Consider the following 24947-nt stretch of genomic DNA (forward strand, 5'->3'; position numbering starts at 1 on the left):
TGCATGTCCAACAGCAGACCCAATGTGAACCGACATGTTTTTTTTTTTTTTTTTCAGAAAACACAGAAATATGGGTGTCAGTGAAATATTGGCAACTAATTAAAAGTCAAATTTTTAAAAATTTCCAATTATGGCGTAGGCTGAACACAAGTCATTGGCATGCCACAGTTGTTTTGGGGGTAGCCATTTGGCTGGGATAGTTATTCTTTGAGTTTCCTTTCAGTTTTGACATCAATATTTCTGTTCATTATAGTATTGCTATATTGCAGTATGGCCAGCAGGGGGAGAAGGAGTTCTTTAATCATTTTTCTTTCAAGTTTGGTCCCATGAGAGCTTCAAAGAAAGTAGAAATAGGGGCAGTGTAGGCCATATCCCGTGAACATTGATAATATAATGTCAAAAGTTTCTAGCTTTTATAAATAGATTTTGAAAGAGTGAGAAAGGATTTCAAGACTCAGTGAATCCTTGAAGTACCACTTAGACTGGTTTATCATAGAAGCAAAGGAAGACATCCATTCCATACGCCCATTACTCTGGTGCCATATAGACTTACCGTGCAGTCCAAGAAATGGGTGGCTCATTTCCTCTCCAGCAAAGGAAACTTTGCTGTCTGCAACTGAATAGCATGTGAGCAGTGATCAATCACCAATGGTTTTTGAAAAGAGTGATGTGATTGGTGAAGTACATTTATTTTAGCTCTTCTACCTCCTACTTAGTTTTGTTTCACTAATAACCAGAAGAGACTATATCAGCCAGCTTTTGCTAGGTTATACTGCAGCCACAAATGATCTCCCCAATCTCTGTAGCTAAAGCAACTCTTGTTCTTGTTATATGTCAGTCCCAGGTGGGTGTCAGCTCTGCTCTTGGCCAAAGGCCATATATAGAGCCCATGGGTTTTTTCATTTTTATAACTGACTGAATGAGCTGCCTGAAGGAGTAATAAGTACTGGACATGTTCTCCTAATGGAAGAGGGAGAAGATGCAGAGCTGGGCCTTGCAGTGGTTTCTAAAGCTCATGAATGTAACCGACATTCTGTCACTGCAACCATATCCTATGAACAACAACAACAACAACAACAACAAAAGTTGCATAGTCAAGCCTGATATCAATGGGGGAAAAATAATCAGGACAGGAACATTTTGTAAGTGAGGCAGTGATGGGTGAGGCAATGTAATCTTACAGGGAAATGAAGACTAGAAAGGAAGCTGTTTTTGTTTTTCCCTGTGAGGAGACAGGAATATCCTCAAAAACTACCAAAGTTCAGTGACTTGATTTTTTAATAATTCATTTATGGAGGTGAAAGCTTGTATTCAGTGTTTTAATGTCTTGTTGATACAGGGAGATCTGGCCACGTCTCTGGGCAGAGGGGCGGGGCCCTAGGGCAGCATGGGAGAGCCTGCGTTCCAGGGCAAAGGGTAGACAGGCTAGTTGCCCTAGTGACGAACCTAGTCCTGGCATGAGGACAGATTCCCCCAGGCCCAGGCGCGATGTGGCAGGAGGAAGTTATTGTGTAAAGTCTGCAGGAGTCTAGAGTGTGATGGACAAAGAGAAAAGCCCTCCTATCGTCTTTTGCTCTGGGATTGAAGTGGAAACCAGAGGTTACAGTGGCATGTGTACCTAAAAGTTAACATGGCTGCAGGGGGAGGTGCGGCGGACCTGCCAGTCTAGCCTGGGAAAAGGATGGGATTGGCGGGGGAAGCTGAGCCCTTCTGGAATTCATGGCAGCTTGCGCTGGGAGATTTAAAGGAGGGAGGGCAGAGACTGGCCCTTCTCTTCCTCTGGGATCCATGCTGAGGTGTGCAGTCAAAGGCATTCCCAAGACCCAGTGGGCCTTGGAAACGGCATGACCAGGTAACAGGTGCTCTGGCCCTGCATGGCCAGAGCCCCTGCACAGCCTGCTGCAGTGGTTGGCGGTGGCCCTCGGCCCCTGGCATGGGAAGCTGCAGTGTGGTGATGGTGGTGCAGGCCATGTGTGGGGACTCCTGAACGGGAGCCTGATGCAAGAGAGCTGTCCACTTTGCAGCCTCTGGCTACAAATAAGAATGGAGTGGGATTTCTGGGCATGGTTTTGGGTTTGTCTTTTTGGGAACACACAGGTTTTCTTTTTGTGTTTTTTGGAAGAAAGGAGTCTGGAGCCAGGGAGTGCCCGGTTCCCTCAAGTAGTGCAGTATTGTAATAAAGACGTTTTTCCTTCCCCACCAACCTTTGTCTTGCACCCCTGTTCTGCGGTGGGCAGCTGAAGGCCACTTTCGTTCAGGAACGTTGTTACTCCGAGTGTGGTCTGTTGATCAGGATAGAAATGCAGGCAGGCTCTTGAGTGACCTCAGACTTAATCAGAATATTTATATTTATTTATTTATTTGAGTCTCACCTGAGGATATATGTATTAATTTCAGAGAGAGGAAGGGACAGAGAGAGAGAGAAAGAGAGAGACAAACATTGATATGAGAGAGAAACATCGATTGGTTGCCTCCTGTACACTTCCGACCTGCAGCCTAGGTGTGTGCCCTGACTAGGGATCAAACCCGCAACCTTTTAGTATAGTGGATGATGTTCTAACCAAATGAGCCACTTAGCCAAGCCCAGAATCTTAATTGTAAAAAAATCTACACATTTTTGTGCACATTAAAATTTGTGAAACTTGGCTAATGGATGTCTCTATCTGGGCGCCCTTACTGGCTTTTGTTTTCCCCCTCAAACATCTTTTTCCTGTACTCCTATGGTTTGGTTCATGGTATCTTCATTCGCCCCATTCCAAAAGCTGAATTGTTCTCTTCAATTTCCCCTCCCCGCCTCCTATTGTTACTTACCCTGTCCGATCCACTACAATATGGTTCCTGTCTCTTCCTCTCCATCCCCACTCTGCGGCCTTGGTTCGGCCTGAGAACTTGTGAAAACCAATGCTCTAATTTGACTTCCTTGCTACCAGCCCACCCCTCTCCCAACTCCAACCAACCTCTTTATTACTTGTCATGTCGTCTTATTAAAAGGCAGTTCTGATTCAGATGGCAGCAGTGGAGATGCCAAGGAGATAGATGCTCGGGGCAAGGGAGACGGTGTCAGTAAACATGCACCTGAGTGAACGTAGAGTTCTGCCTGTGAAATGGGTCATGGTGAGTCTTGGACCAGTTTCTCCAAAGCTCCTCACGTGGAAATCCATCCTGGAGTCGCCGTGGGACACTCACCAGCTTTAAATAATTGACTGTTGCCTCCAGGATAACATCCCGATCTCCTAGGAGGGTGTTCAATTGTCTGCTCTGTTCCCTGCCTACCTCACCAATAGAATCTCTCATTGCGTTCCTCCTCATTCTAAAGAGCCATGTTGGCTACTGGGTCTCGTTCGAAGGTGCCTGTGGGTTTATAATTCCGACCTTGACATTGCTCCAGAGCTCACTCCCTTGCTCCCATCTTGTCAGCCTGTCATGTCCCAGCTCAGGTGTCAACGCTGTCAGCCTTTCAGACCCAGAAAGAGATTCAATGTCTCTTCCTTTATGTCATTTTAACTGATGGCACAATCATTTTATGATTTTATTTTTCCATGCCTATGTCCAGAGACCCTTGAGGGCCATGGGTTTTGTCTTTCTCGTCTTCATAGCTCCAGTAAGCACAGCATTGGGTACATAATAGCAGCTCAGTAAAGGCTTACTGATGAATGTAAGAGTAAAGATTAAAACGATGGCTTAAATCAGGCATTGTGAAGGAATGACAGATAAGACTGGGTTAATATACGAACATGTCTAATGTCAGGCACATAACAGGCACTTAACAATGGGAGATGCTATCGTGCATGTTGTCTCTAACGGGGTGATGATTTTATCTGGTCTGAAGATGCATTTAATTGGACTTTCTCATAAAACAGGAGTTTGGGCAAATGAAAAGTGGCATTGGCTACTTGAGAGTTGGCATTTATTGCGAGTGGGCTAATATCCTTGACATTTGTTGTTTATGTTACACTTCTTTTTTAGAAAAAGATTATATTTATTTATTTTTAGAGAGGGGAAGGGAGGGAGAAAGAGAATGAGAGAGAAACGATGTGCGGTTGCCTCTCACGCACCCACCACTGGGGACCCGGCCTGCAGCCCAGGCACGTGCCCCGACTGGGAATCGAACTGGTGCTCCATCCACTGAGCCGCACCTGCCAGGGCTAGAGTTTCATTTTAAATTTCTGTCACTTTAAGTTTCATGGCACTTTAGGGGCCACTGTGTTTTATACAGATATGTTTTAGTTCCTCAGTATGTCATATGTCCCTGGTTTGCCGCTCCGGCTCTCCTCGCTGTCGTGTGTGTGCCCACAGCCCTGTGCACTGCAGCTCCAATGGCACCTGCCCGGTGTGGCCTGTGTGCCTTTACGGGTCTCCCTCTCGTGGCTCTTGAGTTCTGAGCTGGTGGGGGTAGAGGCGGGGCCTGGTGCACCGTAGGAACCCCAGGATCTAGCATAGTCCTGGGCACAGAAAGGACTTCAGTGTAGACCTGGGCCTGGTACCACCAAGGAGTGTTAGTAACAGAGGTTAGGACTCTTCTGTTTATTGCAAAAAAAAAGAAAAGAAAAGAAAGAGAGGCCCAGGTATTCCCTACCTTCCCCTACTCCCCCACTACAGTAATGTCGGAAATTTCAGGTGAGGGCCTGAGACTACTGCCTGGAGATCCATTATTTCGCCACCTGACAAAATGCTTTGCACAAAAGGCACCGACTTTTTAAAGCTACACAACAATGAATTCACACACAGGGAAAGTCTTGAAGCTCTAGTTCTAATAGACTAATATTAACAAAAAGGTTTATAGTTGTTATATAATATATAAGATTGATTGAGCACTTGCGATGTGGCAAGTATACTTCTAAAGGCTTGACATGTATCTACTCAATCGTTAAAGCAACCCAGTGAGGTAGGTACTCTGATCCTTTTGTGTTATAGATGAGAGCGAGCGAGCGAATCTGTGATTTGCCAAAAGCTACATAGCTAGCAACTGACGGAGCCCGAATTTAAACAAAGTAGTCAAGTCTGAGACTCTATGCAGACTCATCAGTCAAGAACTGGGATCTCACCAAGCTTCCTGCTCCTGCAGAGACGCTCTCCAGAGCTATCTCTACTGGGTGAGGATACAGCACAACCTCAGCCTCTCCATATCTGCCTCCAGCTCAGAGCTCCTGCCCCGAAGCAGAGTCTCCACACGTCCCCCCTGTGCCACTCTCCCCAGGCACCTCACCTTTACTTGCAAAATGTCGCAAACTTCCACGCCTTTCCACCCTGCCATCAGCTGTGCCTAGCCAACGCCAACGTTAAATGCTACCTTCTTGCACCTCTCCGCCTCCTCCAGGCAGGAGTGGCCACCCCTCACCCATGCGCCCACAATGAGGGGCCATCTGCACACGCCTCTACTATTCTCACAACTTGTCACTCTCAGTGTCTGCCCCTCACTAGACGGTGGGCTTCTTGAGGAAAAGGATTGTGCCTGACCTGGAGGCCAGTCTCATCAGGGAGAAAAAAATTAAATGAAACACCAGTGTACCAACCCAAATCACTGAAAAGTAATTTATATCTCATTTAAGTCAGGCAAATAATGTTGAAGGGAAGGTCCCATTTACCACACAGAAGAAACCTTTCAGAGACACACACTTGTTCTTAGTTCTGTGGTGAGTTGCTCTGAAAATTATTCTCTCCTCTCTCCAAATGCTCATGGAGAACACAGCTATGGGGCAGTTTTGCCTCTCTTCTTTTGCAGCCTTTTCCCCTTCTGGATCTTTCCATGTCTTAGGCCAGGAACAGTCTGTCTGTGCCATACGGATCCAGCCAGCCCCTCCAGCTTCCTGTGTGGGGCTCACTTCTCTGTCCTATCAACACCACATCGTCTACTGGGTCCAGCACAAATAATGTCCTTCTTTTATCAGAAAATCATAAGCATGTAATTCTGTAGCATAATAATATCTCACACTCAAGCCCACCATAGGACATTTGAGGTGAAATGTTCAAATTACTACTATAAATTATTACACCCATATTATTACCCTGCCAGCCGCACTCAAGAAGGCGTGCCTTCTGCCCGACCCCGTCTGTGCAGCAAAGGGCTGGGGCGGGGTGGGGGAGGAGAAGGCTGTGGTCCTAAAGGGTATATACATTTTCTCTCATCACGCCCACCCTCGTGTCCTCAGCCGCTGCTAGCCAAGCCTGGCACATGATTGGTGCTCCTGGCTTTCCTTCCCTCTCTCCTTCCCTTTGAGAAAAAGCCCAAATATGTCCAAAGCCTTCCCCAAGTGGGCCCCGACATTCCTTCTCTTCTTTACCTCTCGTTTCTCCCTAATAGAGTGCTAGGCTTCAAACGAGCGGCTCCCGGCACCGCACCGAGCAGAGCTTGCAGTTTCCAGACTCCGCCCCTCCTTCACTCGGCCCTCAACTCTCCGGCCCCTGCCTGCTTCTCAACACCTCAGCTGCTGCAGCCTTGCAGGTTCAGCCTCACTCGGCCCCAGCAGCCTGCCTCCATCACCCTCACCACCCTGTCCCTGGAATCGCGCTCCCTTTGCTGCCAGGACGTTCCTCCCGTGGTGTGGTGGTGCCTGATTCATAGCCACAGGATGGTTTTCTCATTAGTGTCTCAAACGGACTTTCTGAGTCCTTTTATTGCCTCGTCTAGACCGTCAGTTTCTTAGAAACAGCAAAACTAATTCAATGGAACAGCAAGCTTAAAAAAATAATAACTCCATTGGGACATGACTGTATTTCAGTAAGTTTTAGATGCATTATAAGACACATCTGACTTCTGAAAAGTTCATATGTGAAAGATATGTGTCGTGGGTGAAATGGGGTGTCAACTTCTGTCCTGCACTGTTGTGTCTTGAGTACACCTGGCATACTCGGCCTCTGTGTTTTGCCCTTGCTGTCTCCTTTATCTGGAATGTTCTTCCGGCCCATCTTCCTGCCCTCACCTCCTTGAGGTCCTTGCTGAAATGTCACCTTCTCCGGGAGGCCTTCCTTCAACCCCATTTAACCCTGAAACACTGCACCCCCGATTTTCATTTTTTCCCTCCATAGCATGTATCACTGCAGACGTGTTACCTATTAACTTGTTTCATGCCAGTGTTATTTCCACTACGCTGTCAGCACTAGGCGCGCAGAGGTTTTGCTTGCGGCTGTTGTCCTCAGCGTCTGGAACAGAGCCTGGCTCTTAACAGGCAGTGGGTAACGCTGTTGAATGGACAGTCTGAACATCAGGTCGGGGACGTGTGTTTTTGCTCACCACTTCCATGCCCCGGGCTCAGTCCACTAGTTGGCAAGCCGTGGGCACTCCATATGTATTGGCTGAGGGATGCATGTAGCTCTGACGCCCTAGGTGACTTGCTGATGGCCATCTAGCCTGGCAAGGGAAGAGCAAGGAGGCCGTTCAGCAGACTGTGTGTGTGTGGGGGGGGGGGGGGGAGGAGTGCCTTTTGTCCCACTGGGTAGTGACTGCTTAAGTCTCCTATTTGAGGAAAGAGACTTTAAAGAAGTCTTTCTCCTGGTCTCCCCAATGCGCAGTGCACTGCTTTGCACGTAGTGTGGCTGCAATAAATATTTATATGATGTGTTTTAATCCAGCATATTATTGCAGCTAGGACACCGCTGCCTCAGTTCCTCAGGGGTAAACTGGACACTCAGGTGCTCACCGGCCTCTCTGAGAAGCAGGGAACAAACAGCACACAGCGCGCCCTCCCACCTGCAAAGGGCTTTCCAAAATCCAGGCTGAAGAGCCTTCTGGCCTCTTCAGCACATTGGCCATGACCATTTGCCTCCCTTTTTGGGACGCGACGGCCTCTCCTGCCCATCTCCCCTCCTCTAGATGGGGGACCGGCAGGGAAATGATGGGGAGGGAAGCCCGCCTTACGTTCCTTATCCCGACCTCCGCAGCGCAGGAACGGCCGCGAGGGGTCCCCTTCCCTGGCCCTCGGCCAGCGAGGCGCGCGAGATCGGGGGGCGCGCAGTGGCTAAGCGCGAGGACGCGCGCGCGCGTCTGCCTTGCCTGCCTTGCCTGCCTTGCCTGCCTTGCCTCCCTCGCCTCCCTCGCAGGGTCCGGTGGCTACGTGCTTTCTTTGTCAATGAGGCGCAGCTTTGAGCTGCAGTAGCACTCTCAGCCCGGGAACCGGAGCCGGAACCCGAGCCCGCGCGAGCCAGCAAGCGAGGAGAGCGGGGCGCAGAGGTCGGAGCTGGCGGTGGGAGGGAGGGTCCCGAGTGCGCTCTGCGGCCGCCAGCACCCGCTCCTCGCAGCCTCGACCCCTCAGTCAGCGGGAGCTGCCCGGGGGAGGGGACCCCGGGCGGCGCCTGTCCCACCCTCACTGCCCGGGGCGCGCCCGCGCGCAGGGACAGCACCGTGGGAACCCCAGTCAGCTCCATGCGGCCCCCGCTCCTGCACGGTTGAAGCCGCGGCTCCCGGAGCTCGCCCCGGCGCGGCAAGACTAGCGAGCAAGTCGCGCCGCCTGGCGCTTCCACCCTCCAGCGCGCGAGCCATGGCCGGAGATGCCCGGTGAGGACCGGGGCGCCGAAGGCTGGGCTCCCCGGCGCGGTGCGGAGCGAGGCAGCGGCCTGGATGTGTAAAGTGTCTCCATGGCTCTGCAGGAGGCGAAGCCCCAGGGCCCAAGGGAAACTGGACTGGCGGCGCGGAGGCGCAGGGGCCGGCCTGGGACGCTCGGGCTCGGTGGGGTCGGCGGGGGAGCGGCGTGCACCCCGGGCTTGAGAGGCTCCGGACCGGAGCTGGCCCTCCGGGCTGCCGGGTCCCAGGAAGCACCGCTGCTGCCGCCGCCGCCGCTGCTGCTGCTGGGACTCCTGCTGCTCGCGGCCCTTCCTGAGCACTGCCTGGCCGACCTGGGTAAGCGCTTGGCGGCTGCTTTGCCCTCGGGGACGTTTCAGTAGGAGCAGGGCGGCCCTTAAGGGCCGGTACCTGGCGGGGCGGCAGTGGAGGGAGAGGTCTTTGCAGCGCCGGCGCTGCGATGTTCTCCGCCCTTGGCTGCTGCAACAGCAGGCGAACTGTCGGAAACGTGTCTCCGGGGAAGGCACCGCTGGGCGGGGAAGTAAAAAGAGGTGCATTCGCATCTTCTCTCTGGACAAGTTGCAGGTCCTTTCTAGTGGTCCCGCAGGCACGCTTCATTTAGATGGAGACCTGGTGTGGTTAGGACACTTTAAAAGCGATATGTTGTAGTAAGACACATTTCAGGGTGGGGATGTGCACTATATTTGGGGTTCCCTGCTGGGTGTCCACTTTTTTAACTGCATGAAATGGCCAGATTTTTTAGACAATTCCCATGTGGACTTACCAAATAGTATTTTCCCCTCTGTGTTGACAAGAGACGCCTTTTCTTTTGGGATAGAAGTACCTAAAATAATTGCACGTTACAAAGGAATACAGGCACTGATGAAGTATATATATATATAAACAATCCACTGTTTACAGGACGTTAGTTAATAATCACCCTTGGCTGTCAGACTCCCAAGAATCCTCAGGAAATAGGTTTCTGCAATTCCTTGGGCGGTTTGAGAAATCTGTTGTAACTATTTGGGGAGAATTATTCTGCAAATGTGCTTTAAATTTACACTGTGCAGTCAGCAATTGTCTTTGAAATAAGAATGATTACTGTGGCACTTGTAAAGGGCAGGCTTTTGTTTGTGATGGAATTCTGGGCTCTTGGTACATTCCATTCATCAAGGAATACAGTTCTCACTTCAGCCAATATGATCCTATAGTTTTGTGGTTTTTAGCAAGGACTAATGAGGACTGCTTCTTTCCCTTTCCCCCAAATTAGATTAAATTATGAAGGCGCTCATACTTTTAGATAAGAGAAGTTCAGGTTTAAAATATTTCTTCTTTTCAACAGCTTCTTTTCAAAAGCCCCATTTCCTTTAATTCCTTTAAAGGGTCACTGACATGAGGTGTCTGTGTGCAAGTGACTGTCCAGGAATTTTCTGTTGGGATTGCAGTGGTCACAAAGTTTGGTAATCTTTGCCTGGGTGCCTGAGACCTGAGAAAAGCTCCTGAAGAATCTCCACTCTCAATTTTTATGCTTCTAGCAGTTTTCAGGGAGTGGATTTGGTTTCATGGTTAAAAGGTAAGTCCTGAGCCAGACTCATGTAAATAACTTATTTAGTAGCCATTGGCTCAGAAACACACCAAGTTTTTACTTAAAATGAATCAGGTCTTTGATAGGTTTGTAAACTGTTTACGAGATGTTAACTTTTGGGATGATCATTTGAGTGCAGACACAAAAATCTGTCTAACCTTCTGTAATATGTGAAATTTGCATGTGTGTGTTTTTCCTCTGCAGCCTGATGTCAGATGATTTCCTGTGGTTTTGAATTTCTGATCTCCCTTCCGGCCCCTGTTCATTGATTGACCTTCTGAGCCTCGACTTGACTTGGCTCCTCTTTCAGACTGCCAGACTTGGGGGGCTTCTGATCTCTATCTTTTGGTTTTCACCAGTGTCGTTTTTCTTCTTTTAGTGTGGTGATCATGGAGATCACTAGGAAAGAGGATAAAAGTGATGGTAAAAATATCATTAAAGTTGATGATGTTCCCCAATGCCCACCTTTCCTCCTCTCATTGGAGTGACTTGTTGCTTCCTCTGTACTTTTTGGGTGCTCTTTGTGGGGTCGCCCTGATGAACAATTCCTGGTGGTCCAGCTCACCTGTGGATCCAGTCTACCGCTGGGCTCCGTGGTTTGCAGTGTGTTCACCCTGATTCAATCTCACAACTTGTTTCTCTCTCAGTGGAAGACTTGAACACTGGGCTCCCTGCCTTGCCTCCTACCTGCTTTCATTTGTTCTCTGATTTCCACTTGAGGCAGCTTCACGGCAGGGTAGGCAAGTCCTGGACCTGATGCAGGGCATCTCAAGGAGTTTGGGTGAAGACAGTGTTATGAGGGAGGCAGGAGAAGAATGGATGACACTTTTCGGGACCTTTGGCTTGCAAAAAGCAACTCAGTTTTCAAACTTTCCTGAGGGGCAGCTGCAGGTTGGTGCTGCCTCTCACGGCAGAGTGTGTTTGACGCTGAGCAGCATGAGAAGCCAGACCCGTGATGCTGAGGTCCTGCTGCAGGTGCAGGCTTGCTGCAGCCCTGTCGTTGGCATCCTCACTCTTCCATGCTCTCTAAGCAAGGCTAAGTGAGGCATTGGTCGCTGTTGAGAAATGGGTAAAAATAGATTTGCTTCTGGAAAATGCTGTAGCAGTCGTTCAGAACCTTTGTGTCCTGGGGCCCCTGCAGTACGTTCCCAGACCATGTCCATCCACTGCACCCCACCTTCTTTTGCTTTGATATTCCAGAGGGATCAGGTTTCCTTCTTTCCTTTTTTTTTTTAAGGAAGGGCTGCTGTCTTGAACGTCCTCCCTCAGATTTCCTCTCCTAATTACCATCTCCATGGAACCCTTGCTCATAAGCAGTACCTTTGGTTTGGGGTGTGGGAGATGGGTGTGGGGAAGAATGTTCTTTCGTAGCAGCGAGCTCTGACGCCCTCGGTTTCCCTCTGCCCTCTGGGGCTCCAGGCACATGAGTGAAGTTCAGATTTGACTTCCTCATCTTCTGAACTGATCATCCATTCAGCTCTTGTCAGGAAACATTAACTGTCTGCCCATGACGCAGTACAGTGTTCGTTCCTTTATGTGACCTTGTCTTTCTGGGCCTCAGTTCTCTGATCTGTAAAATGGGGACAATGATAACTCCAATCTAATTGGGTTGTTTTGAGGATTAAATGAGTTAGTACATCTAAAATGTTTAAACAGTGCTTGGTACATAGTGAATGCTCAAGTGAGTGCCAGTGTTCTTCTAAGGTGGCAGAAATGGAAAAAGTGGCAGTTACTGTGTTCGTGTGCTGTGTTGAGGCACAGGATACAGAGGTAAGGGCAGGATAGCAGTTTGTGGAAGCCCCTCATGAAGAGGGTGAAATGTGCCCTTGAACTCTGATATGTGTGATCAGATCTAATGAGATGAGGGAACAGTTAATTCTGGAAGAGCGGGGGCTATGAAAGATGAGTAGGTGTTGGCAAGATTGATGGTAACATTTCCGTTAGAGGAAAAGTAGAGGGTTCTTTGTGGCCAGAACACAGGTTGCTAAAGGGAGGAGAACCCTGATACTTTACTTTCTGGGGGCTTTCCCAGGTCCTTCTCTTGGGGTGCTGCACCCTCTCGGCTCTCCCTGAAAGCTCCTCCCCTTCTCCCACCAACTTGTAAGTTCCTGATTGATCTTCGTTTTCCTCTTGCCTGTTACAATGCCCACTGGAGAGTAGGCACTTACTACGTTTTCAGCCTTTTTTCACTCTTATTCCCTCTGTTTTGCTGATTCTGTTAGATGTTAGAGTAATTATCTTATTTAAGTAATCCACAGTAAGTTGTGAATGAATGCATTACTTGAGGAATTAATTGCATTTTGAAAGAAGGATTTGTGGATACCAGGAAGTCTCTAACTTAGCACAATATATGGGGGAATAGTTTTGACTCAGATGTGTTGCCTCTCTCCAACCTTGCACACCCTCAGCTGGGAGTCCCATTTGAAACAGGTGCTCAGTGCATTTGTTCATTCATTCATTCAATATATCTTGAGTGTATCTCAGCTTCCTGAGGTTACAATAATGAATGAAAATAAGCTCCCATTCTCATGGGACTTAGGGACTAGCCCAGTGCTTTCCAAACTTTAGTGTGCGTGTAAATCACTCGAAGTTCCTGTTAACATGCAGATGCTGACTCAGTGGGTCTGGGACAAGGCCTGAGGTTCTGCATTTCCGACAAGCACAGGGTGATGTCGTCTGCAGTTCACGGACCCCACTTTCAGCAGCAAGTGATGATCACGAAATGAATTAGGTTAGATGGGGACAAGAGAAAAGTCTTACTGCATTGGGTTTAAGAGAGAGAGGAAGAAGAGACAGGAAACCAAACAAAGTCTTTTCTACAAAAGGAAGCAGAGTGATAGGGAGGGATCCTTGCACTTTTTACCCTCAATATTAATGATTAGTGCTTCACAATATTTGCAAGATGTGCCAAAGCTTGCTTCCCATTTATTCCCTACCCCACACACAAAGTGAAGAAAATATCTTGGGGACAGAAACACTGTACTTCTAATGTTGACACCACACAGAAGTCAGATACCCCCTTCCCGCCCCACATCCTTCCTTAAAACGGAACTTCACTGTGGAATCATAGAGAAACTGAAGTTCTGGCAGAGAATTTCTCAGAAGCTGACTTATCTCAAGGCTTAAATTACTAGAATATGATCTGAGAATATTCAAAATGAATGTGCATGCTTCCTTTTTTTCATTTTCATTCACCTTCAAACCCTCATTGTGATTTTCCTCCTTTCTTTTTCTTTTTTTTTTTCAAACAAACAACAACTCTACTCTTCTCCAGACAAAAATGAATAGTTGGAATGACCCTAAAACATTTTCGTTGCTTGACAACGTATTACAGGGGGATTTCTAAACACACAGAGAGACACATTATTCTGTGTCACAGGAGGACTGCTTTGGATGATGACTCTCTTTGGGGACTCCAGGACCAAAGGTGCAGTGAGCAACCCAGGAACTGTAAATGTCAGTTATTGTAGTAGCTGGTGGGAAGGTGGCAAGGAGTCATACGTATTTGGCAATATTTATCAAGTGCCTGGCATGTGCCAGGCCAAACTTTTCATTCAATACAGGAGGTTTAGTGGAGAACAAGCCAGACTCAGCCCCTTCCCTCCAGCAGCCTGCAGCCCAGGACAAGAAACTCTTACTCAGTGGGCAGAGAGGCAGGTCCGTAATGTACCCCTATGAACTGGGTCAAGTGAGGGAATGTGGCAAGACAGAAGGCACCCGCCTTGTCCTAAGAGGCTGTTGCCACTCGGCTGCAGCCTGCCAGGGAAGGGGGCTCAGGGTGCCAACATTCTTCTCAAGAAAGGCAGGATCTTTATTTCAAATCTTGTTTTCAAATGTCACCAACTAATTCAGACTTTTGAAATGTCATGCTCTGCAAAGAACATACCCATGAGGCACCACCAGTTTTTTCTTTTTGAAAGTGAAGTTTATGAAGGTATAAGTTATATACAGTAAAATTCACTTTTGCCCCCTCACCTGAGGGCATTTATTTACTGCTTTTGTGGGGGGAGAGGGAGAGGGAGAGGGAGAGGGAGAGGGAGAGGGAGAGAGAGAGAGAGAGAGAGAGACATTGATGTGAGAGAGAAACACCAATTGGTTGCTTTCTTGTATGTGCCCTAACTGGGGACTGAACCTGCCACCTGGGTATGTGCTCTGACTGGGAATCAAACCTGCAACCCTTTGGTCTACAGGATGGTGCCATGCTGGTCAGAGGAAATTCACCCGTTTTAGGTATACTGCATGATAAGTTTTGACAGAAGTGTACAGTCATGGATCCACCACCACAATCCAGATATAGAACATTTATATCCCCTCCAGCCCCTTTTTCTAGCTCAGAGTTTTTAAACTTGGGCACTGGTAATATTGGGGCTGGATCATTCTTTCTTGTTGGGGACCGTTCGGTGCATTGGAGGATGGTTGGCAGCATCCCTGGTCTCTGACCAGTAGATGCAGGCAGCTCCACCCCTCCTCAGTTCTAACAACCAAAATGTCTCTGGATATTGCTCAACGTCACCTGGCAGGTGAAATTGCCCATACTTGACTTCTACTGCTCTGGCTTTGTAGTAAGTCTTGAAATCAGGTCATGTGAATCCTCCCTTTTTCTTCATTTTTCAAAATCTTTTTGGATATTCTATGTCTTACGCTTTTCCCTATTGATCTTAGTGTCTTCTTGTCAATCTCTATAAAAAAAAAGCTTGCTGGAATTGTGATTGGGATGGCATTGAATCTGGATCAGTTGGAGAAAAAAGATCTGAACAATATTGAATTTTTTGATCCATGAACATATCTTTCTCCATCTATTTAGGTATGTTTTATTTTCTTTCATCAATATTTTATGGTTGTCAGCATATTAATTTTGTACATGGGTTTTCATGCTTTAGTAAATAGTACTTTAAAAGTGTCTTTGAGAGCAGATAGAAATATGATTGTTAGAATATTAACCTTGTATGATGTGACCCTTCTCAACTCACTGCAGTTCTAGTAGCTTTGGTAGAATCTTTGGGATTCTACAATTTTCTATTTTCTAAATAGATTTTCTATTTGATTTGATTTTCTATTTTCTAAATAGAAAATTGTGTTATCTATGAATAGATAGTTTTATTGCTTTATTTCAAACCTGGATGTCTTTTATTTCTTTTTCTTGCAGTCTGCACTAGCTAGCACTTCAAATACATTTTTGAATAGGAATGGGGAGAGTGGCCATCCTTGCCTTGCTCTCAGTCTTGGGGGGAAACATTCAGTCTTTCCTTATTAAGTATGATGTTGGCTGTATTTTTTCTTTTTAAATATTTTTTTTTATTTTCACCTACGATTGATGTACAATATTATGTAAGTTTCAGGTATACAACCCAGTGATTAGACATTTATATAATGTATCAAATGATCACTCCAATAAATCTGGTACCCATCAGACAGCATACATAGTCATTACAGTGTTGATTATATTCCCTGTGCTGTACTTGACATCTTCATGACTGTTCTGTAACCACCAGTTTGTGCTTCTTAATCCCTTCACTTTTGTCACCCATTCCCCCAATCTTCCTCCTGTCTGGCAGCTGTCAAAATGTTCTCTGTATCTATGAGTCTGCTTATGGTCTGTTTGTTTATTAATTTTGTTTTTTAGATTCCACACATAAGTGAAATCACATGGCATTTGTCTCTCTCTGTCTGACTTATTTCACTCAGCAGAGTACCCTCTAGGTCTGTCCATGTTGTTGCAGGTGGCAAGATTTCATTCTCTTTTAAGTGGCTGAGTCATAGTTCTTTGTATATATGCACCACTTCTTTATCCACTCATCTGTTGATGGACACCCAGGTTGCTTCCATATCTTGGCTCTTGTAAATAATGCTTCAGTGAACAACATGTGGATGCAGGTGTCGTTTTAAAAAGGTTGTTGATGAGAGAGAGAGAGAGGGAGAGAGAAAGAGGGAGAAAGAGGAAGAGGGATTGATTGCTTTTGTTGTTCTTCCACTTCGTTATGCATCATTGGTTGATACTTTTATGTATGCTGACCAGGGACTGAACCCACAACCTTGGAATATCAGGGTGATGCTCTAACTACCTGAGCTACCTGGCCAGGATGCTGGTGTCCTTTTTTGATTTGAGTGTTTTGGATTTCTATAGATAAATATGGAGAAGTGGAATGCTGGGTCCTACAATACCCAGAAGTAGAATTGTTCAGTTCTTCATGGTCTCTTGTAACTTTTGTCTTTAAGTCTGTTTTGTCTGTTATGAGTACTGTGTCCCAGCATTTTTGTTTTGTTTTGTTTTCATTTTCATGAAATATCTTTTTTCCACCTCTTTACCTTTAGTCAGTGTGTATCTTTTGATCTGAAGTGAGTCTCTTGTAGACAACATAGGTAAGGGTCTAGTTTTGTTATTCGTTCAGCTACCATATGTATATCTTTTGATTGGAGCATTTAAAACATTTGCATTTAAAGTAATTGTTGATATGCCCTGGCTGGTGTGGCTCAGTGGATTGAGCACAGGACTGCGAAGCAAAAGGTCACCGGTTCGATTCCCAGTAAGGGCACATGCCTGGGTTGTGGGCCAGGTCCCTAATGGGGGGACGCATGAGAGGCAAACACACATTGATGTTTCTCTTTTTCTCTCCTTAAAAATAAATAAAATCTTAAAAAATAAAGTAATTGTTGATAGATATGTATTTATTGCCATTTTATTATTCATATTTTTATCTTTCCTTTCTTCTTAAAGAAGACCCTTTACCATTTATTGTAATACTGATTTAGTGGTGATGAGCTCCTTTAGGTTTTTCTCATCTGGGAAGCTCTTTATCTGTTCTTCAATTGTAAATGATAACTTTACTGGGGAGAATAATCTTGGTTGTAGGTCCTTGCTTATTATTATTTTGAATATTTTATGTCAGTCCCTTTTGGCCTGTGAAGTTTCTCTTGAGAAGCCAGCTCACAGTCTTATGGGAGCTTTTACAAGTAGCTACTTTTCTCTTACTGCTTTTAAGATTCTCTCTATGTCTTTGACCTTTTGCATTTTAATTATGATCTGTCCTGGTATAGGCCTCTTTGGGTTAATCTTGTTTGGGGCTCTCTGTGCTTCCTGAACTTGTATGTCTATTCCCTTCACCAGGTTAGGGGAGTTTTGTGTCATTATTTTTTTCAAATAGGTTTTTAATTCCTTGATCCCTCTCTCCTTCCAGCACACCCGTGGTGTGAATGTTGGTACACATGAAGTTGTCCCAGAGGCTCCTTCCACTACCTTCATTTTTTTTCGTTTTGCCTTTCTGATTGGGTGTTTTCTGCTTCCTTATCTTCCAAATAGCTGATTTTATCCTCTACTCTTTTCCTAAGTTCATTCAGCATCCTTATAACCAGTGTTTTGAACTCTGCATCTGATAGGCTGCTTGTCTCCACTTTGTTTAGTTCTTTTTCTGGAATTTTTTCTGTTCTTTCATTTGGGGCATGTTTCTTTGTCTCCTTATTTTGGCTGTCTCCCCGTGTTTATTTCTCTGTATTAGGTAGAGCTGTTACATCTCCCAGTCTTGGTAATGTGGCATTACATAGTATATGTCCTGTAGGGTCCTGACTGCTGTGCAGGGGCTGACCCCATGGAGCAGGGCTCACTTCAGCAGGGCTCTGGTGCCCCTTGAGTGTGTTGCTCATTGAGGTGATTGGGTGGTGCTCTAGTGTGGCCTAAAACTGTCCGCCAGGTGTACTGGCTGTGGGGCCTCCTGGAAGGTGCAGGCCAAGATCAGCTCCTGCATGTGGTCTGCCCAGGGCCACCTGGCATGAGTTACAAAGTGATCTGCAGATGGCTGCTACTTGTGCTGGGCTTGGAGGTGCCTGGGAGAGGCCAAGGTGCAAACCAAGGTCGGCTGCCAGTAGTGCTGGGTCTGGGGCCACTTTGCAAGAGGTACAGGGCATGCTGAGGCCAGGTGCTGCTTGTTTGAGGTTTTTGAAGCTTTGATAGATTTTAGGAACATATGCATTGTGAGCCAAGACAGGCTATTTGTATGGAAAAGCCACCAGCAAAGGTTTGGCTGGGCCTGTAAATTAGGTGGGCAGGGTTTCAGGGAATCACCAGGGCGGGGTGAATAGTGTTAGGCTGATGGAGACTCAGATATGGTACCCACCTGCTGGTTATGTGAGGGGAGGGCTCAGAAAAGGAACAATATTCTGCTAGCACTTCTGTTAGGAAGAAAGCCAACCCTCCAAATCTTTCCCCAAAGCCGGACAATTCAGTTCCTCCCCATTTGTCCCTGGCACCTTCCGAGCCGCTGCTCATTGCTGGTGCTCCGAGCAAGTGGGTCCCAGTAAGTTCTTGCATGGGTCACTTAAAGAGGAACTCCTGTGACTCCAGTAGTCCTTCGTCTCACTGAGCCACAATCCCCACTGGTTTTTACAGCCAGAAGTTATGGGGGCTTCTCTCCCTGGCACTGGAACCCTGGGCTCGGGGGTCTGGTGTGGGGCTGGGACCCCTCTTTCTTTAGAGGGGACCTCTGCCATAGCCAAGATAAACGGGGATAAACACTATGTTTAAACCAACTATTGCAGATGTAAATAAGGCCAAGTAGCCTGCTGAAGCATTTAGCCCAAGGTCACTGCTGCACCTGCCATCTGCCTACTCGGGCGAGACTTTGCCTAATGCATTCTAACTGCGAGAGGGGAGTTTGATTTTGATTTATATATGTTAAATCTATTCTTAGATTTAAAATATTTTGACTTCAGAAACACAAAATGGCTTTGGTATTTATGCAATACCAGTAAAAAGGAGGCCTCGAATATTTCTAACTTCACTCTTTCAATGTGAAATATGGAATTAAGTGTCAGAATGAATCCAGGACTCCCAGACCTGCCTACCCCTCTGCCTCTGTCCGTGCTAATGAATGCTGCCCCTCTGTCACTCTATTTGCCCAACATCAAGCATGAACCAAGGAAGGCTGAAGAAAGCTGTGAAGAGAAGAAAATGTGTTGAAATTAATAGCACAGCTTATAAGCCCCTGTCGAAAAAAGCCAAGTAAAAATATCTCTAAACCTACAGACTTCATTATCAAATAATGAGTCTTTGTTTTGAACAGGAGAGGAGGATCTGGATTCTGAGCATTATTTTGAATATAATTAAACTGGATGGAGGTATATTAAAAAGTCAGCGCTATACAGCTATCTTTGGCATGTTCATGCTCTCATCTTATTAGGACTGGAGGTGAAAGCACAATTCAACCTGGTGAATCCTACAGAAATGAAACCTTTGCTTAACTGGGGTGGAGAAGTTCTTGTCTGTCGTCCAGCAATAAAAATGACATTTTAAGTAAGCGTTTTTCCAGTCTTACGGCTAATGTGATGTGGTTACTTTTCCCTACAGGGGTGCTCGCCCCCAGAGTTTGGTGTAGCCCTTCCCAGTGGTTGCAGTTTCCAACCTCTGTTCTTATTTGAATCTCAGCTCCCTCCTAGGAGAGGGTTGAGGGAGTAATTTGCTAAAGGTCATGCAGTGGCCCAGGGATTTTCACATTATTCTATGATTCAGTGGACAGATTACCTAGCTACTCAAACAAAGCTTGCTCAAGTTTGGGGCCCGAGGCCACAGAGGAATTGCATGTGACACATCCAGTATAGGAATGAAATAGAGCTGGGGCATGTGGACACTCTAACTAATGGACAGAAACCAGAGCGAACATTTTTGAGCATTTACTAGTTTTGTGAGCTCACTCGATATTCACAATCTTGTGAAGTAGGTTCTGCTATGATCCCTATGTTTCCAATGAGGGAACCGAGGCACCGAGTAATTTAACGATAACTCATCCAGTGTCACACGGTTAAGTGTCAGAGGTGGGGTTTGACCACAGGAGTGTGATTCTACAACCCTGAACCTGCTTCCATGGTAAGAGGCTGGGGTGACTGGCTTAGTGTCTCACGGACCTGGTGGCCTCTTGCTCCTCTCTTTTCCTGTAGGCTGTGTCCGTCCATCTGCCTCCTTCTGCAGACTGGCTTTCTCTGCTTACCTGTGGCTTCTTGGTTTCCCCATAACTGGACCTTACTTGGGGCTTTGTTTGCTGTGGTACTCACTGCGGCCAGAGTTGACATGCCTGCCATCCACTTCTGTCTTGGTCCCGGTTCTGTCATTCCTGGGAGGGAAGATCAAGCTGCCATAGTCTGGCCGGTGGAGTGAGGAGAATTTCTCCCTCATCCGATCAGCAGAGGCTGGGGGAGAAGGGTCATATGGCACAAAAAGGACTTCCTAGGCTGACCCTCCCTCAGGCATGGCAGTTTTGAATGAGATGGTGTGGACAAGGCAAGCTCTTCTAGGCTTGTCTTGTCCCTCATGACAGTGCAGGGCGGGTGCATGTGCTGGTGAGCCAGCTCTATGGAAAACGATGACAACAAGCAGCCTGATTTATAGTGTTGGCCAATTGCCATGGCGTAAATTCTCCCACCATGGCTGCTGTCAAGCTACTGGGGTGACAGCAGAGCTGGGAAGAGATGTGCACTGTTGGCTGAGCACTGATGTGGTCCAGGCTGTCTATGGACTTGATGATGCAGGGCAGCTGGTGCAGTAAGGGCAGGGCATCTGCACGGAGTTGGAAGTTTAGGCTTAATAGTCCCACCACCTGGATGCTTTAGTAATTAGTTAAATGGGAATAAGATATTGAGGAAGAGAGTGTGGAAGACAGGCACACGCAGCCTAGAATAGCTTAAGGTATGTCATCCGAAGTGTAGGCACACAGAGATGCTTTCTAAAATAGTGCAGTTTCCTTTGTCTGTGTGGTCTCACTGATGACATATAATTAACCCTTTCACCGACTGTAAGATGTCAGACCTCATTTTCTGGAGGGGCGTTGGTTTTGTTGTCTGACACTGAAAGGTAGTTTTTCTGCTTCCAGATGTCACACCTGCTCCTCATTTGGTCTTGTCATTTTTTCCAGGTTACAGACCTAGAGATGCGACATCCACGTGGTGGCCAATGAGACCTCTTTCAATTGAATGTACATTATTCATCCTGATTGGAGGTTTTATTTATGATCACAAGGCCACGCTCAGTGCGTGTAATTATGCTAAAAGCCCAGACAGTCCCGCGACTTCGCAGCTGCCAGTGTGTCTGATGTCTCCACAGGTCTCGAGCCATCGGGTTGGTTCCTTGTCCGTGCACATCTGGAAAGGGGACTGGGAGTCGTGGCTTTGGTGTGTTCCTTACAATTCTGCTGACATCCCCCATCTTCTGCCTGATGGGACTTTGTCACCAACCCCGGCCAGCTCTCAGCGTGGTGTCGGCCGTGGGGAGATGGAGTGAGGGATCATTGACAGGGCAGAGCTCTCCTCAGACACGGAGTTCCAAGTGTCCTACTGATGGAAGGTCACGGTCCTTCCCTATAAAAATAGCACCATTAATTTATTCTTTTAATTTCCCTGGGGATGTAGCAAGAGAAAAATTTTACAAGATTCTCCTTTTGTGTTTCATTGGAGATTTGTCCTAGTTTGTGGATATGTTGACTTCTGAATAGGAGGACTGGCGTTTATGAAGCAGCTACTACTGTGTCAGTCACTGGATTAAGAGTTGACTCACTGTAAGGTAGTTCTGTCCATTTTGCTTGGAGAAAGCTAAGGCTGAGGGAACATTTATGAAACTGACTTGCCTAAGGCCACATAGCTTGTAAATGTTGAAGATAGGATTCGAAGCCATATCTGATTACAATATAAATACATTTTCAGCTATACTGTGCAGAACTTTCCCCATTTATTAAATTTTCAAACATACAGAAGAGTCGACAGCACTGTACAGTGAACAGCCATATACCTACCACCGAGACGGTGCCATAAACATTGTGCTATATTTGCTTTATTATCTATCTATCCGTCCCCCCTCCATCTATCAATTCATCTTATTTTTGATGTATTCAAAATAAGTTGCAGACATCAGTACACTTCACCCCTAAACACTTCAGCATGTATGCCATTGATTAGAGTTCAATATATGTTTATGGTTGTTTTTTAGAGGTAATTTTCACATACAGAGAAATGCAGAAATCCTAAGTATAAATCTCCAAGTTTTGACGAATGCATGTACCCTTGTAACCTGAATCTCTGTCAGTATATAGGACCCAACCATCACCCCAGGAAGTGAGTTTCCTCTTGCCCCTTTCCAGATACCCCCTCCCTGCACACTGCCCCCCACCCCTTACTCCCCAGGCATCACAGTTTGAATTTTCCCCACAACGGTTTTGTTTTTATACCATGCAGTCTTAAATAATGATGCCTGTTGTTTTAAAATGGACTTTTCCTTGTAAGTATTAAGTCAGACAGTATTTACTGAGCACCTGGTATGTGGCAGGCACTGTGCTGGGTGCCAGGAAACAGGCATTGACTCCCATGGTGGGGAGAGAGAGACACTATTAGTCGGCTCCTCAAAGGAGTAAGTATATCCTTATGGGCAGAGGTGAGGGCTGAATGGGAAGCGTAGGGTGCAGGAGGAGCCTTGAGAAGGAGACTGACTGGTCAGGGAAGGCTTTCCTGAGGAAGTGACATTTAAGCCCACTTCAGAAGAATGAAAAAGAGATAATCAGGCAGGGATTGGGGGCAAAGGAAAAAGTGCATATTGTCCTCTGGTGGGAGGGAGTGTGGTTTCTTCGAGAACTATGGAGAAGGCAGGGGTGGTTGGTGGGCAGGAATCAAAAGGAGGGTGGGTGGTGGGCTGGGCAGAGGAGGTGGCAGGGCCGGATCACATAGCTGGTGGGCTATGGCCTCTAGCCTAATCTTAAGAGTGACAGGGACCCTGGCTGGTGTGGCTTAGTGGGTTGAGCACTGGCCTGTGAACCAAAGGGTTGCTGGTTCAATTCCCAGTCAGGGCACATACCTGGGTTGCAGGCCAGGTCCCCAGTAAGGGGGCGTGTGAGAGGCAACCACACATTGATGTTTCTCTTCCTCACTTTCTCCTTCCTTTCCCCTCTGTCTAAAAATAAATAAATAAATAAACATCTAAGGAAAAAAATTCCATTATAAAAAAAAGAAGTGACGGGAAGCCATTGTGTGGTTTTAAGTAAGAGTGACCTTGACATTCAATTATCCAACCAGTTGGAGAAAGAGGAAATGTGGACTGTGTGTTCTGAAACCATAGCTAAAATTAAATATCATTGGCATGAAGCTTCCAAATTTTGGGAGAACACTACTGTACCTTATGATTCCTACACAAACCTTCACATTCCTTATGATTTTCTCCCTTGCCTGTCTGCCTGCCTGGGCAATACTAGTTACTAAATAAAGGTCCTCTGTGTCTCTGGCTCTTGCCTGCTCTTTCCTCCCATTCTCCCTGCCTCCATTTCATCTTCTCCTTCCCTCCTTAACTAACCCCCCTTCCCACCACCCTCTCCTCCCTGTGGGGGATCCTGCTAGGGTTGCCAGTGAGGGACCGATTGCTTAACCCTGGGGTGGATGACCCTCTGCCCTGTCATTCTACAGACCTTCCCAGGGCAGCCTCGTCCAAAGTCATAGATTCAGCGACCACCTGTGTAAGGATGATGCAAAAAACTCTTGCCTCGCTCCTGAGGATGAGACTCAAATACCCATGATTTCTTGGACATCTTTACTTACGGCCACGGCCGACATTTCTCCTTCAAAGTGAACTCAGCTTCTCTCAGTCTCGCTCCCCATTCTGTGTTTTCTACTTCAGCGAGTGTGACCACCACCCATTTGTTGGAGCCAGAAATCTGAGAATCATTTTATATTCTTTTCCCCCTTCTCTGGTTGGCTGCTAGATCTCACTACTGGTATTTCTGATCACTGTCGTAATTCTGTCCCTTTTCTGTCTCTGCCGCCGTAGTTCAGGTTTGTGTTCTTGTTGAAGCCATGCCTCCTGATTGGCCACGCTGCCTCTAGTCTTGGCTCCCTTCTACCCAGTTTCATCCTCCAGCCAGAGATTCTAATAAGACATAAACCCACCCAAGGCCATCAGTGGCTCCCCATAACTCAGTTCAACTCCACTGCTTAGCTCTCTAGGATCTGTATGAATGAGCCAATTCCCCTAAAGCCTTTTTATCCCCCTTAGATTTTATTCTTTCTCCTTCTTAGCCCTGTCTGCTTGGTTAGCATCTGCACTTCCATCAAGACTCAGTTCAAGTATTGCCTCTGTCAGGGAGCCTTTCCTGGTGCCTGCTCTGCCCTCCACCCTGGGAGTTAGGTGCCGCCCTTGACTCCTACCCTTTCTACTGTCCTCCGTGGCCTACTGCTCTATTTCCTCCATCAGACTGTGAGCTCCTTAGAGGAGTGGTCCCCAAAAGGTCCTCCCAGGTAGTACACAGGGTCATGGAAACCCTTTCACAACAGCTGTGATCCCTGCGTAAAAGTGTTTTTGTGGTGACTGAGGGCACATACTGTTATAGTCATGTCTACCAGAAAAACTTGCTCAGGAGGAGGAGGCAAGAATATACTATAAAGTCAAGCCAGCACTCAGGGACAACTGAGACACTGCCCCTGGAGCCCAGAAGACAGACAGTAGGTAGGGCTGTCAGGGCAGAAAGCAGTGCTGCTTCAACTGCTGAAAGTGGGATAATTGTGGAGTCGGTGTAAGTGCTAGGGAAGGAAAGTGTGCAGACAAGCTCTGAAGTTTGAGAGCCATTATCTTAAAGGCTGGGATTAGGTCTTGCTTGTCTTAGCGCAAGGCCTTGCACATATGCGGTAAGTAAGGGATAGCTGTGATGTGTATTAAGGAAGGAAGAGAATTTCTCTGCATGTCCTGACCATACATGTAAAGTCCTATCACGTTATTTCTGATAGTAAAACCTTTCTTGATCATTTCGCCAATGAACATTTATGGATAGCATAGCACTTATCTAACAGAAATGAAAAACATTTAAAAATCAGGAGCATTTTCATAAAATTCAGGATTTCCAGGTTCTCTTGAAACAG

General features: G+C 46.7%; 1 protein-coding gene across 3 annotated transcripts in view; it reads left to right on the forward strand.

The window, feature by feature from the left end:
- The first annotated feature begins 8024 nt into the window (after positions 1-8024).
- Positions 8025-24947, forward strand: part of KIAA1549L (KIAA1549 like) — a 230984-nt gene continuing 214061 nt past the window's right edge. For all 3 annotated transcript variants that reach the window (XM_045825250.1, XM_045825251.1, XM_045825252.1), the window contains exon 1: positions 8025-8833. In XM_045825250.1, coding sequence (XP_045681206.1) covers positions 8572-8833 — 262 coding nt within the window. In that variant the 5' untranslated portion in view covers positions 8025-8571. The remainder of the gene's footprint in view (positions 8834-24947) is intronic.

This window comes from Phyllostomus hastatus, unplaced genomic scaffold, assembly GCF_019186645.2.
Source record: "Phyllostomus hastatus isolate PE091 unplaced genomic scaffold, TTU_PhHast_1.1 phas_scaffold_585, whole genome shotgun sequence".
Lineage (NCBI taxonomy): Eukaryota > Metazoa > Chordata > Mammalia > Chiroptera > Phyllostomidae > Phyllostomus > Phyllostomus hastatus.